Here is a 14455-nt window from a genome sequence, read left to right on the forward strand (position 1 = left end):
AATTAGCAGCAAAAATGTCACAGAATGCAGTCCATGATAATTAACTTATTTTATTATTCTCAAAATATATCATCTGTAATCATTCAGTGATATACATCCATACGAAACCTTAAAACCTACGAAAATGATAATAACCCACAAATATACATATTTTGGATAATACTCAAATAGTAAATCTGACGGAATGAAGGAATATTTTTAGTCAGTGCCGTCAGAATGGTTTGATAAGATAACTGAGATTTATCATCTAAAAGTAGGTTAGAAAGGTTAAAATAATAATATTCAATAAATTATTTATGGACATGGTATTACTATTTTTTATCTAACTATTGACCTATCACCTAAGATTGACAACTTTATCAAATGTCTGTTGTTTTCTTCTAAACACTAATCATGAATTTGAGAATTCTAATTAGAAGCAGATTTTGTTAAACTTGAGTACAAAATATGGCTGTATGATAAATTAGTCACAAGATAGCGCCTGGCGTCAGCACTATGTTTATTTAACCGAAATTAAGAGCAATGTCCTAGGACACAACCAGGTTATTGCGATGGATCATCCTTAAAGGTGAACTAACTTAAGGCAAATACACACACATAATCATAAATGGCTTTAGAAGCTAAGCACTTGAACGAGTTTAGTCTTTGACGGAGTTATCAACCGGAGCGTTGATTGACCCTAAGTTTCCAAAAATATAAGCCTCTCAACCCTTGGAATGTTGATCAAAATATACGTCAATAAGTGATTATAAGCAGGCGCATTGTGGGGCCTGCACCGGCGCCGGCGCAGCTCTATAAGTCTATAAAGTTCATCGTCAGTTCGCAGCGGACGGTGGCGGGGCTCGCGCGCATCTCGCTCTCGCGGAACCGATATAGAACCATCTCGCCTCACGTCCCAGTGATACACTAAAACGAACAAAGGGTGCTTCCTAGTTTAATTTAGAATTAAAAGGGCGACATGGCGATGCTTAGCCCGGTAAGCTAATTTAATTATTTATTTTATTATTTTTCTCGAGTTTCCTCGAGATGGGATTATAATAACTACTTATACGAACATGTCGCACATATAATTACCATTTTAAATGAGCTACTATAAGTAATAAAATGTCATCCCGTACAAGATAGTTTAATAGGCATCATATAATTAACTACATTCTTTCCTCCGGCTTGGGATTATTATCTAGGACTTCCTATAGTTGCAGACATTCGTTACATTTTTAAATTTCCGATAAAGTACATACCGGCTTTATACAAACAGGGAGATATCAGTGATACTAGGAATTGAAGAATTCAAATCCGAAGTGGAAGTTGTCTACAATTGGCAACCAATAAAAAAAAACAACAAATGAAACAGCTCCGTTACGTAAGAAAATTTTGTAAGTTTCACTTTGCAGGGCTGATATTTTTGGGCAGCTTACTGCGCACATTAAAATCCAAATTTAAGAATGATTACAAAGCTAGTAAACAAGTATTAAATACCTAATTAGAGCATAGATATCAACAAATCAAATAAATAACATAAGTATTTAACATTAAGGTCAATGGAATTGAGTCAGTCACTTCAAAAGTACCTATTTATCATTTAATTACTAAGTAAGTGATATTAAGTTGAATAGCACTGGTAAATATGAGCTGCGTATTCTTTACGAAAACACTTTGACGTGATTGTCCAGTAGCCATCAATACGAAAGTTTATTGCCCTAAGATGTTGCATTAACGCGTGCTTTTCGCACCTCCGCGAGCACGTTTGCGCACGCGCATATTTAACGACTTGCTGCTTAGTTTGTTTTGCGACAACTGTAATTGGTCCAAATATGGTGTTTTCTGTTTGAATTTATATTTATTACTTATTACTTGAGTTAGCAGTGGTTGATTTGTAAAATTTATAAGCAATAGTTAGTTATATTCGTTCTAATCGCTAACCTTAAACTGTGATTGCTGTTTGCGGCTTTTGTTTTTGTTTAGATAAAGTTTTGTGTAAATAACATAATGAATAGTACCTATTAACTAAATATGTATAAATTTTCTTGTACTTTACATTTCTATAATAATAAAGAATCTGATTGCCAAACAAAGGCTTGTTCGAAGTGGTTCCACTATTTCGGAGTAATTAACGGTTTATTAAAAAGTCAGGAAAAATGAAACTATCTTACAAGGTCCGGCTAATGAATTCCATACTTCATTAAAAGCTTTGTTTGTCTGCATGACTTGCCTGGATCCCGGCCAAGGTCTACATACGCCGTTTCAGTGCTTAGACTCCTTTCGCTTTGTGATACGTTTATTTTAAATCGTTAGGTACGATTAGGTAAACGTTAAAGGGCTACAACAAAACTTAAAACTCAAAAATTAAAGAAGTTATTGTTATTTATGGACCGGCTGAATGTTCTGTCCCATGCGTCTTCGGATTTCAAAAGTGAACACAAATATTGCTTTAAAGAAAGTTCGGAGCGCCGCGAAGAGCTAGGGATAGGGAAAAAGTATTTAATTAAATTGATAGTCGTGAAATTACCATGAAAGCGAGTTATCATGCAGGTGCATCTCTATAAACGTGTACCTAATTCAATTACAGTAGCAACTGAGGCGTGCCTAACTTAGATTATTAGTGAGATTAGACGTTGTTGTGTGTTCCCGAATGTAATTAAAAGCATTTGGCTTTCGTAGTTCCTGTATCAAGTTTCGATGAATAGGTCTCGTTCATTATGATATTATTCCGATGGAAGGGACTATTTCAATAATATTATGTAACATTCTTGTTGATCGTTATAATATTTCTATTCATATAGAGTCAATTTGTCTAGCTGTAAGCTGTCTGGCTATAAAAAATAATTTTTTATTTTTTATTTAAAGTCTGGCCAAACACTTTATTTTACTCGACTCTATAGCATTTTAAGAACCTTCTTTTCCAACTTTTTACTAAACTATAGTGGCGTTAGAATACAGTGGCCCCATCTTATCTTTACTTAGACTGTATAATATACATATATACTACCTACTAACATCTATAGGTTAGGTACATGTCTAATTAACCTAAGTACTTACTGCGGCTATATCATTAATAGTGTCCGTCGTATAACCCGTTCGTAATAGATTACCTATCCAATTAAATAGCTCAAACACGACATTGACGCCATTCCCGTAATCATCAAACGGGTCAGTGTTCTGTTAGTTTAATTAGTCGTCATCTTTGCGACAGTATCACAACCTAGGTAATAAGCAGGGCCCCAATTCCACTAGGTACTATTCTGTTCTATTCTCGAAAAATTCAGTACGGTTTCGAAACACTCACGGACAATGCAATGAATTTCCAATGTTTGTGTTAAATTGGCAAATGCTAGGGAGTACGAATTTACAATGGCCGTTAAATGAATGACAATTTGATTAAATTTGAAACTATTAATATTTTCGTAAGTTTTTTGCCAACACAATAATTGGATTTTATTGATCGTGTCTATTCCGCCCTGTAGTGAATTTAAAATGATTATACGTGCTGCGAAAATGCTTAGAATAATACGAATTGTGTCAATTTAATCCAACTTCCATTCATTCATGGGCCATTGTAAATAGCAGAATTGGGGGTTGATGATGCCACTCTACGTCGTGCACATATCCACAATCTACAATATTACTTTAATACGTGGTGGTAGACCTTCTGCTGTTAAAGTTACTTTAAATAACTTATAATAATGTTAAATGGGTCACAAGTTATCTAAAAAGCTTCTTCTAGTCAGGTGTAACATAAATGTTTCGTAAATTAGTCCGTAACTTACCTATTTAGATAATGTGACTCTTGCTTCATACGATATCCAGTGATTACAGTCTAACCTTAGAAATAATGTAACTCGAGTCTGTGGATACTTAGCAAACAGAGCAATCTCAAATGATGTTCGAGATAATCAAGTGTAGGGTACTATTTACTATCTACTCGTGTACCTAAATAGAAGCTTAAGCAAACTGATATTAAATGACTGACATGAACTCACATCGAGCATTACATCACTCACCAATTAAGGTTTATGTCAAATCTATTTAAGGCTAATAAACAAAATCGATGGCGATCAATAACTTTCACTGGTTACGTTCAACAATTGCCCCACAACACAACCAAATGCATTTGAACGATGAAAAATGTTTATTTAATTGGTATGTTACAAAACTTGCATTGACGTGATTGAAGATCTATGGCCGAAACTATTGGAACCCCCATAACGAATTAATAGTTAACTGTCGAAGGTCTTAAATAATTGAACTTCAATCATAAAGTTAAATGTCCGCCCTTAATCTTTAGTACAAGTTCATATTGAGTTCAAGATTTGAATTGAAATGTAGTGGACAGATATGGCGCAATAATGTCTCCTATCGGTTCAAGTTAATGCTAAACAATACATAAAACAATAATTTACTGAGTAGATAGCGAACATAATATTGAATGAACGTGTTGACTACGTTGATTTATCTCTCGCTTACACTTTCTGTTTACTGTAAATATGTTTTCCCGTGGGAATTAATATTAAAAGGATAAGACCATCATTTTTAACAGTGTATCCACCTAAACTTCCTTAATTTAGCTATTGTAGGTACTCGTAGCTAGGTAAAAGCTGACTGAAAAGATATACGTGCTTTTAAGTTGATTTCCTTGTATTCTTCTGCGATTTAACAGCTATGTAAGTTTATAGAAACGAAAGTCAAGCATTTCTGAATGACCGGACTCATGCAACGAGTCCGGTTTGATGAAGCAGTAAGTTAAAGATAGTTAGTAACTAGCTTTTCGCCCACGGGTTCGGCAGCCGCCCGCGGCAGGTCGGTTATATCGCATTTCCAAGAGAACTCTTCAAAAGTCCCGAAAAAAAACTATCCTATGTTCTTTCTCAAGGTCAACTCTATCTCTGTACCAAATTTCATTACAATCAGTTCAGTGGTTTAGACGTGAAAGCGTAACAGACAGACAGACAGAGTTACTTTCGCATTTATAATATTAGTAGGGATTTGTTCGTATTTAATTTTATTGCTTGCTCAATCGCACCGTTTTTGATTTACAACTCACATCGACATGTTACTTCTCTAATGAGAATTTACTCAACTACGTAAGCTCTCACGGGTTAAATTGAATAGAAAATTCGAGGGAATTGATCTAACTGTTTACATTCTTATTCGTTGATGAAAAATTAACTTTCGCTTTTAGTTTGATGATAATTCGGCTTTCCTGATCATTATAACACTCAAAGCAAAATACAGTAATACTAAAGGGACTACTTTAGGCAGACTTGTTGTGTCTGCTAACCACCAAGTTCAAGATTGGTTGTGTCTAGAAATGAAAAAATTGTGAAAGGTGCTCTTTTAACGGATAAAAGCTGAAGAGAAGTCCCACTTCGCGCTGATGATCACTAATGAGGTGGTCTTGTTAATTATGAAAAGCCGACCGCGAAGGTTTAATATGCCTTTAGAAATTTTCTCCAGATAAAAGAGAGGTTTCATTCACCATTCAATTATCGTATTAAATTACATCTTGTTTCTATAAAACGGACATGTCGGCACCTATCTACCTACGCAGATAGTGCAACTACGAGAACACTTAGAACGTAGAATTTATTGTAGAAGAGGTTCATGACACACATTCCAGTTGTACATGAATTATTAATTGGACTTGTTACATCATAGCCCATAGGTGGAAGGTGTGGAGTTACAAGTTCAAACTCGGGAAAGTTTCATCGGATCTTTGTATGTATTATTATTATAAATTGAAAGTTAAAACCACGAAACTTAAAGGTGTACATTTTAACTACTTTTGTGTGTCAAACCACGCAATGTGTGCGGTAAGGAGTACTTAAATAATATTGGTTAACGACTTCAAATAATAAAAAACTGTGCCAAAGTTGATGAAATTTGATGGGATAAGAAAAAAATGTCTTACATTGTCAATCCCCTAAAGAAATTCACAAATAATTATGTTAGTTTTTTCTGCAAATGCAAGCAATGCAATATAAAATCACAAGAAAACTCTAAGTCCAAGAGCAAACTTCGAGGATTCGAACCTTGGCTACGCTTGCCGCCCGCCGCAGTTATTTCAGCAATGATAAGAATCTCACTAGGTTTGTGTCAAGAACTAATAATCGAAACTTAACTTATTTACACAGTGTAGTTGTACCTAAAGGTGTATTTAGTATACCCACTCTTATTAAGAGCCAATTGACGGAATTGGGTTACTTTACTAATAGGTAACGTTCAACGTTCCTCGATGATCGATTAGTAACAGGTTGCTACGCACGCACTGCACTGTGCCACTGTGGACGGGTACTTCTGTACTTTACTTATACTAAGTATACAAACATCATAGTATCTAATAATTTATCTGGAAGCACAGAATATTGGAGTTTTTATAGAAAAATCTGATGTGGTCATGTTTTAATAATGGAAGGCAGGCTTTTAAAGTTTTTATCAATCCCCTACAGCACAGAGAGATTACAGCTTCTAAGCTTTAATCAAGGACACTAGAAAATAAAAGTTTTACGTAGATAATGGATTCTCTTGGTCCAGAAATTTTACAAGTTTTGTCATCATTCTTGTTGTCTTGCGGCACCTATCACCTACATTCCGATGTAGGTGTTCAAGTATCCATCTCGCACTTTACGTCTCAATCGGCTAAATATTCAGTTGACACTTTATGTGCGCTCGTAACTGTTTAGGATGAAGTCACTAGAAAGTGAGTAACATTCACATTCGCTTAGCGAGAATTGGTTTCACATTTGAAACAACAGTAAAACACCTATGAACCTCTGTCGGTAAATTCATTTGATTTCTTTCCTTGCATTTCTGTAATGTGAATGACAATGTGCAATGACAATGTGCATGACAAAAAAATATAAAGCGAGGTGGAAAATAAAGACAGAAATTGGAAAGTTCATCGTGTCACATCAATGGAAGAGGTGGTTCTCTTCTTTCTAAATAAATAATAAAATCAAATAATTCTGGAAAATTTCCAAAAATTTACCATCTCCTCCCTGATCTCCGAAAACATAGATAAATTAATTTTCTACTTATCAACTGTGGGAAAACCAATAGGAAGTATGATATTAAAATGACATGGTAAGTATATCACTCAATATTGTGAATGAATAATACTAGTATGGCTGAATATTTTTTCTTTAGCTTACTTGACCGTCGTTTGGGCTATCGGGTTATGGTCTCCCCGGTGATTTTTTACGTGGGAATACCCTAACCGTAACTATAAATGCAAAAAAAAGTAAGCGTAACTGATAAACATATATTATGTGGTAAGGTACTCTAATGACATCAAACGTCTGCGCAGAAACACGCAGAATTTTGTTTTACACGAGACGAGTAACTGGAAGTACTGGAACCCACGGAGCCACAGTATGCACCTATAAAACTAAGTGAGCTCCGCTAATTACACTCGTAGATCTTGTCTATTAAACTTTAAGTAAACACGTACATTCTGCCGCAGCTAAGATAGTGATGACATCACGGTAAAGGGTCACATTTATCGCGACCTCCGACTCAATTATTAAATACTAAATCATATTAAACGCCAGGCAAATGAATACCAGAATATATTTGTTATAACAGCTTGTAAAGAGGATTTATTGCAAGATAGTAAGTAGGTGCCTCAGCATAATTTGCGCCAGGTAAGGTCTAGTCTAGTGCAAGAGTGCGAATTGATTCGCGCTCAGTGCAATTTCCGCGAAGTCAAAATATAGACACCCAAACTAATAATAATGCTGTTCTTGGATAGAGATAATTGCTGCACTACTTATTAAAGATAAATATACCTAAAGATAAATTTGTTTGCGAATGTTTGACTTCAGCTAAAGTACATAAGTACTAATAAGTAGGTAATTTAAGGTCTTTCAGGTAGGCAAGTCGCTAATCATATTTGTTTTAAAAGGTGCAACTTTTCAAATATGACATGCAATAACACCCAAAACGACCCTCACTGGCCTTAAGAAGGAAGGAAGAGATCACAAATTAAAAAACAAACTTAATACCAAATGCTGAACTAAACAAAGTGTTTTTTTTCTAATCCGACATCAACGTTCTTTCATTACAAGTGATTGTAAGCTCTTGACCAAGTTATTAATAAATGAGTCTGGTCCGGATGAAGGATTTATATTATATCTATTAATAGACAAGCTGTATCTCGTAGCTTAAAGGACCATCTAAGTGTAAAGTCGGTACATTTGTACTGTCACTCTTGAAATTTATGTGCCCTGATAACGTCGGCTAGTATCGTGGTGCACTCTAGACAGCCTTAACGATGTCGTCCAATGGGTACATTGTATATAATCTATGTATATCATTGTATTTACAAGACTGATTAAATAAATAAGGAGTTTCTTAATTTGTTTATTACATGCGATTCAGCCGGTTGTCCAGTTTATAGTATTTTTGAAAAAAGTCTTTATTTCTTTTGCCGCCTTTTATTAAGCCTTCTTATGGTTTTGTCTTGTTGTCCACAGAATTGTTGGGAAACGAGCATCCTTGTATTTCCTTTTTCCGTTCCTGGCATCTCTTGCAACATACACATACGCATAATGCACTAAATTTTATCTAGGAATCGAACCAAAATTAAAACACTTTCGGCGGATGCAGCTAAAACCTGATAGCTTGCAAAATCACATACCCCAAATATTACCATGTTAAACCTGACCTGGCAATTGTATAAAACATTTACAATTACATTTATGAATAAAACAGCTTACATGAGCTCATCAGGCACGGAGGCACGACAGACTCAGTTCAGGCGTCGGTTAATATTCAAGTTATTGAAGTTTGTGCTTGTCCCCAGAGAGTGTGGTGGGTGTGGCGTCGCACTGCTGGTGTGGACTCCGCACACATACAGCAGGGAGTTTCACGTAAGTATATTTGTTTCTCTACTATTACAGAACACTGAACACAGTAGTCGTTTACGTAACATTCTATTTGAGCCTCCAAAGAGTACAATGCGACAAAGGCGTTCGTATTTTGAATGCAGTATTCAAGAGGAGGCAATCGCATTGCAGGGTTAAACTACTGAATTCTTCAAAAGGATTCTAACGTTTGGAATATGGACGTGTACAAAATATTTTAAACGATATACATACCTAGTTACAACCTTCTTTGCAACTGCACGGGTGAACGCTTTATATTTTTTGTGAAAAAGTCGTTTGTGCATCTAGCATAGTCAATCTGAAAGTAGCGCCACAATTAATTTAAACACACCCATTTTAATATGTAATCTTAGGGACATACTGAAAGGTACCCAGAGGTAGCGTTAAGAGTCCAGCTAGTAGAAGGGCTCAATAGAGTCTTATACATATTCATCACCAACCATGGACTACAGTAGAGACCTTTGTCTAAAATAACTTGCACTTTTCAAAACAATGACGATGCCAACATATTTCTTTGTCATCGTCAAACGCTAATTAAACAGTAAAGTTAACAAAACATTTTCAGTTTTAGTGGCCGTAAATATAATTATTTAGTTGAGTTGAAATGTAAATAAACAGTCTTGGAACTGTTTACGAGGGCATCACATTTTACAGTACAATTTTGCGTCAACCTAGCGCGTTTTAATGAACCAAATTTTACGGGGTAACGTGAAGCCATTCTGGTTATTTTAGAAATCCATTTTTCATTTTCTGTAGATTCATATGTATGAACACTTTGGCATAGAAATACCGACCCAACTAAATATAAAAGTGAAGATGACCGTTTAATTATATTATCGTCCAGCTTAAATAAATTCATTAAGTATAAGGTAGGTACCTATCTGCTTTAATGTTTACTAATAAACATATTAAAAGCTTTAACGGCGCTTACGATCAAAGGTCTTGTGAATTAAAAGTGTTTTACAACCACTATCAACCATTAACTATCTTATTAGAGAGGTTCGAACATAAAAATATCAAAAGATCGTTTGCAAGTGGAGAAAATTACGAAACGTATGGGGAAACCGGTGACAAGAATCATAAATCTTCAAATAATATTTATATCTTGACATCTGAGTGAAGCGCATCGTTAGATAATGGATGAAAACCCATTAATCTTCATTAAACGGTTCGCTAGGAAGAAACTATAACGTAAACCGTTTCTATTTACAAACTGATTGATGTTCTATAAATACACAACTTTTAGATAATTAAATTAAATCTTTATTTATTTTGTGGGCACTTTCTTTTGATGGAATCCAAGATCATGGTATCCGGATACAGTACGATATTTAATTTTCTTTTGTTATTATTCAAGATTTCGGTGCCATGATACCACAAAAAGAATTTCCAGTCTTTGGAGCTGGACGAAAATGGATGTAGGTTTAAAGAGTCCCATTTCTCTGTTATACCCATCGGCCATGGCCCAATGAAACAGAGCCCTTTCATTTTCATCTTCTTCTCGCATATTACCAAATAAACATACGATAAGTTGATAATTGGATTCAAATAGGTCCGTGTAACCTCCTTCTATGATGCGCAAACTATTTCATTACACTAAACTGCATCCAACACCAGCTGGAACACGTTATTCTCAGTGCAGTTTAGTAACTAGAACTTGAGCTAATAATAATGCACTGAGCCAGTTCTGTTTTCTGCTATTCATTGTATTTCAGTCGTACGGTTACCTTCCTTTAAATAGCTTTGACATCTGGACATTCGTTTTATGGCGACAGTGGTATGTAGTGTAATACGAACGGACTAATTACTAAACACTAATGTAATAATGTAGTTACGGGTTTAGGGTCTGTGCAGCGTAAAGCTGATTGGTTGGTTTAGTAATTTGCTTTTTTATGCAAAAGTCTCAATATCGAAGTCAGCACAAAATGTCATCAAGTTTATATGCAGACTTGTACTTGCACAGATATTTGTAGTCTTGTAGTCATATCTCTAAGTTGCTCTATCTAATTTAATTAAAGTGCCTCAGCCTTTTGAATTAGCAGTTTTGCACCTAAGCATGACGAGAGCCTTTCCCATTTTTTTTAGTTAGTCATAGGGTCATTGAATTGGCCGTACGTTCTGAAAAAAGGCGTATCATCATATCGGCATATCATTTTCCTCACTAATTTCTCCACACTTGTTACAGTCTTCTACAAGTCCGCAGGGTATCTTAAATGATTTAAACACGTAACGGATTTGACAATCTTATTTCTTAGTATTGTACAAGTCTTGTACCTATCAATCGATTATGCTAATTTATTTATTGCACAACGTTCAAGCTGGACCAACGTGGATCGCAGCTCAGTAAATATTCATGAGCATTTACAAAAGCGTAATTGTACGGATTTGTTTGGTATTTGATACTTGCCTTAGTTTAGTATTTAGTATATATCTCGCCCTGTATATCTAAACTCTACTATGCAATACAACATAACAAGTATAAGTTGAGCCCCGAATAAGATAAACTTAGACCTATTTATGCCTACCAATGAAATAAACGACTAAGATTAACTACATAAGTTAGCCCTATTTGGGTTTGAGACAAATTATTTGGCAATAGCAACAGCCACGTTATTTTTTAAATAATTCAATTGTTGACCAAGTAAGTAAGTTTATTTTAGCTGTAGCAACATATAAACATAAATTCTAGTCTATTTTCGTCTATTTAGCGTCGATTTATAAACATAACGGTACAATTTTATCCTTAGATCCTTAAAGCTTCTAATGGCTGACATAACTCACAAGTCGCTATAGTCGACGCCTACACTTCACAAACCATATTATTCCTTAACACTATTTAAGTGTTTGAATATAAAATTAGAGTCTTATTTTGACTCATGGTGGCTAAATAAAGTTCATTTACCCCAGAGGTCAAATAGTTTCATATTTGCCTTTTGAAATTGTTAGTTGATATATGAAAATAAATTCAATTAAAGGAAATCGCGAAACATTTTGATAGTGGTTGAGGTCATCACGCCAAAGCCACTTTGCGCGCCGTATCGTGGGTTCGATCCCCGCGTAGGACAAGCATTTGTGTGATTCATGAATGTTTTTTCCGACTCTGGGTGTCTTTTTGCATGTGAATTGTATTTAAAAAAAAAAATCACTATCTTTTAATTGATTCTTCTTATATTTTACATGGTGCATGATTCTACATGAACGAAGTATTTTCCACATCAAGCATTATTCCCGTCATTTTTTCCCAGAGCTGCAGCATTCATTTCTATTAAGTACAATTTATTTTTTTCTTGTTATTGTAGATTATTAAGTTGGTGGTTATTAGGGATTATGAAACTGAAAACCGAATTCAGGAATTCAAAACAGTAGCAATGGCATTTGGAAACGGCTCATTCTCCAATTAGGCAAATAAGCGATACTAATCGGCGTGGTAAGGTACTCTCCATTACCGGAACTCCGCCGATATTTATAAATAATGGATGTTCTTAGAATCTGAAATCGATTTGTAAATTAAATACATTTACCATTTAGTCGTTACTTCATAAAACTCTAAATATTTGTTTAGTGGTAGGTTTATGTAGATAAGTACTCTATCATTATTTTCTTGTCACTTTTTTCAGGTAATGTAAAATCTTTTGTACCTTTACACTTAATTAATAATATTACCAAGAAAGGCGGGGATGCCCAGACAGAATTTTTTTTTTCTGTTAAGACTCTCTTAAAAAAAAGTATACTTTCCTTAGCAATAAGGGGCTGCTATCCTCATTGTACTAAGTCAATACTTAAAAAAATACTTCTAGGCACGAAGACATCAGAGAAGCCATGCTGTCCCTGGTCCACATGATCCGGATGTCAGAAGACAAACTGGAACGACATGAATTCAGAGAGAGGACTCTTGGAGACCAGCTGAAGAAAATGCTGATCGGGCTTGACAAGAAACACAGAGCTCTGGAACCATTGAAAGGGATGATCTCAAGACTTGACGACCGTCTGTCTAACGTGGAAACTATACTTCTACAGGTTCGTAATTATATTACTAATTATCATCAATTATAAGTATTCTCATCAAAAATGTTTTGGTAAACGATTGCATTTTTATTTTTTAATATTATCCTATTCCAGCACAAGTTTCTCAGGTCTAAATAAAACTAATTCATATCTTATCCTATTCAGGAATAATAACTTTCTTCGTTTTGCTTTCAGAGAGAAGAACGTGAAAAGTCATCCCAAGCGAAAATAAATGAAGCACTAGAAGGCATACAGAAGGCGCTGGTGGCGTTAGCACCTGCTCCTCCTCCACCGATAGACCTGGACAACAACCTGTCTGCCAACGACGACGCTATTCAACGGAGGCTAGACACCACTGACGCTAAGATCGACGCTGTCAAGAAGGAAATCAAAACTCTGAAAAACACTTTAAATCCGGTAACTTCCTTTGTTGTCATACTTGATTATGGTCTAACAATAGTTATGCAGTTTGCCAGAGCTTCCCCATTAATCATGAAAATAAATAATGTATGTATATATGTATGTATGTACATATTTCATGCTTTTCGAAACCATTGAACAAGTTCTGCTTAGACCCTATTTTTGACCCAAAACACACAGACCTAACTAGTAGGTACCTTGTCTACCTAAGCAACAATAACTAATAGCACTGCTTCTATAATTTGATTGTTTTAGGAGACATTCCGTTCGATGTGCTTAGAAGCAGCTTCCGACACAAATCCATTTGAGAAGCACATATCAGAAGCTGAGAAACTTCTAAACAAATATGAAACGAAACTCAGTGAGTACAATGGAACCAAAGTGCAGACCGACTTCGTACCACTGAACGAAGTGTCGCTAGCTGACGAGGCGTGGCACAGCAAGATGAGTGAAGGTATTCGCTGCTGGTTGTTATTGTCCTTTAGAATATTTTATGCTGATTAGCTAATCAATTCATTGAATTTCAACAATGTAGACGGATAATGTAACCCAAGCAATTATACCCATGGTTTATCTGAACAAGCCAGCATCCATTTGTTGAATGTAACCATGGTTAAAAATTATTAAGAACTCTCCTTTCCTTATTCTTCCAATTAAACAATATTGGGATGACTTTCTTTCCGTCTAATCATGGCATGTTTTCAGTGATGGAGCGCCAAGAAAAGGAAATAAAGAAGATCCAGCAGTTGTTGTCTGACGCGGAGAGCATGTGGAAGGACCTCCCGCGACTGGCCGACATCAACCGCGCCACCAACCAGACCATTGACACCGTCACCAAGGCCACGGAGACCATGCTTATTAACAATGAAATGGGTAAGAAATGTCATCCCCACGTCTGTTATCGGGACTTTAGTAGTCCCACTATTCGTTATTCTATAAAAGCAAAAATTAATTATGACCGTTATTATTTGAAAATAGAAACGTGGATTTGTTAGACACTTCGACAGTAGATACCTAAATGTTCGTTCGAATTACGTTAGCTGTGCTCAGGTAGCAGTAGGGATGGGGACCAAGTGTTGAAATGGGTTTTTTTTTTGTAAATGAAAATTACTTCCTCTCCTTTATCCATCTTTCCTCTCCAAGGCAAA

General features: G+C 35.5%; 2 protein-coding genes across 2 annotated transcripts in view; one reads left to right on the forward strand and one right to left on the reverse strand.

Annotated features, from left to right (window-relative positions):
• Window positions 1-12668: 12668 nt before the first annotated feature.
• LOC113497442 (putative leucine-rich repeat-containing protein DDB_G0290503) lies at window positions 12669-14302 on the forward strand (the record flags this gene model as incomplete). The annotated part of the gene is made up of 4 exons (XM_026876994.1): window positions 12669-12899; window positions 13083-13304; window positions 13563-13761; window positions 14013-14302. Coding segments are annotated over 4 exons (942 nt in total), but the record flags the coding sequence as incomplete, so codon positions are not given.
• A 126-nt stretch (window positions 14303-14428) lies between these two features.
• The window catches only part of LOC113497443, a 14641-nt gene continuing 14614 nt past the window's right edge, over window positions 14429-14455 (reverse strand). The window contains 1 exon segment of the mRNA XM_026876995.1: window positions 14429-14443. Coding sequence (XP_026732796.1) covers window positions 14429-14443 — 15 coding nt within the window.

The sequence above is a fragment of the Trichoplusia ni genome, chromosome 9 (assembly GCF_003590095.1).
Source record: "Trichoplusia ni isolate ovarian cell line Hi5 chromosome 9, tn1, whole genome shotgun sequence".
Taxonomy (NCBI): Eukaryota; Metazoa; Arthropoda; class Insecta; order Lepidoptera; family Noctuidae; genus Trichoplusia; species Trichoplusia ni.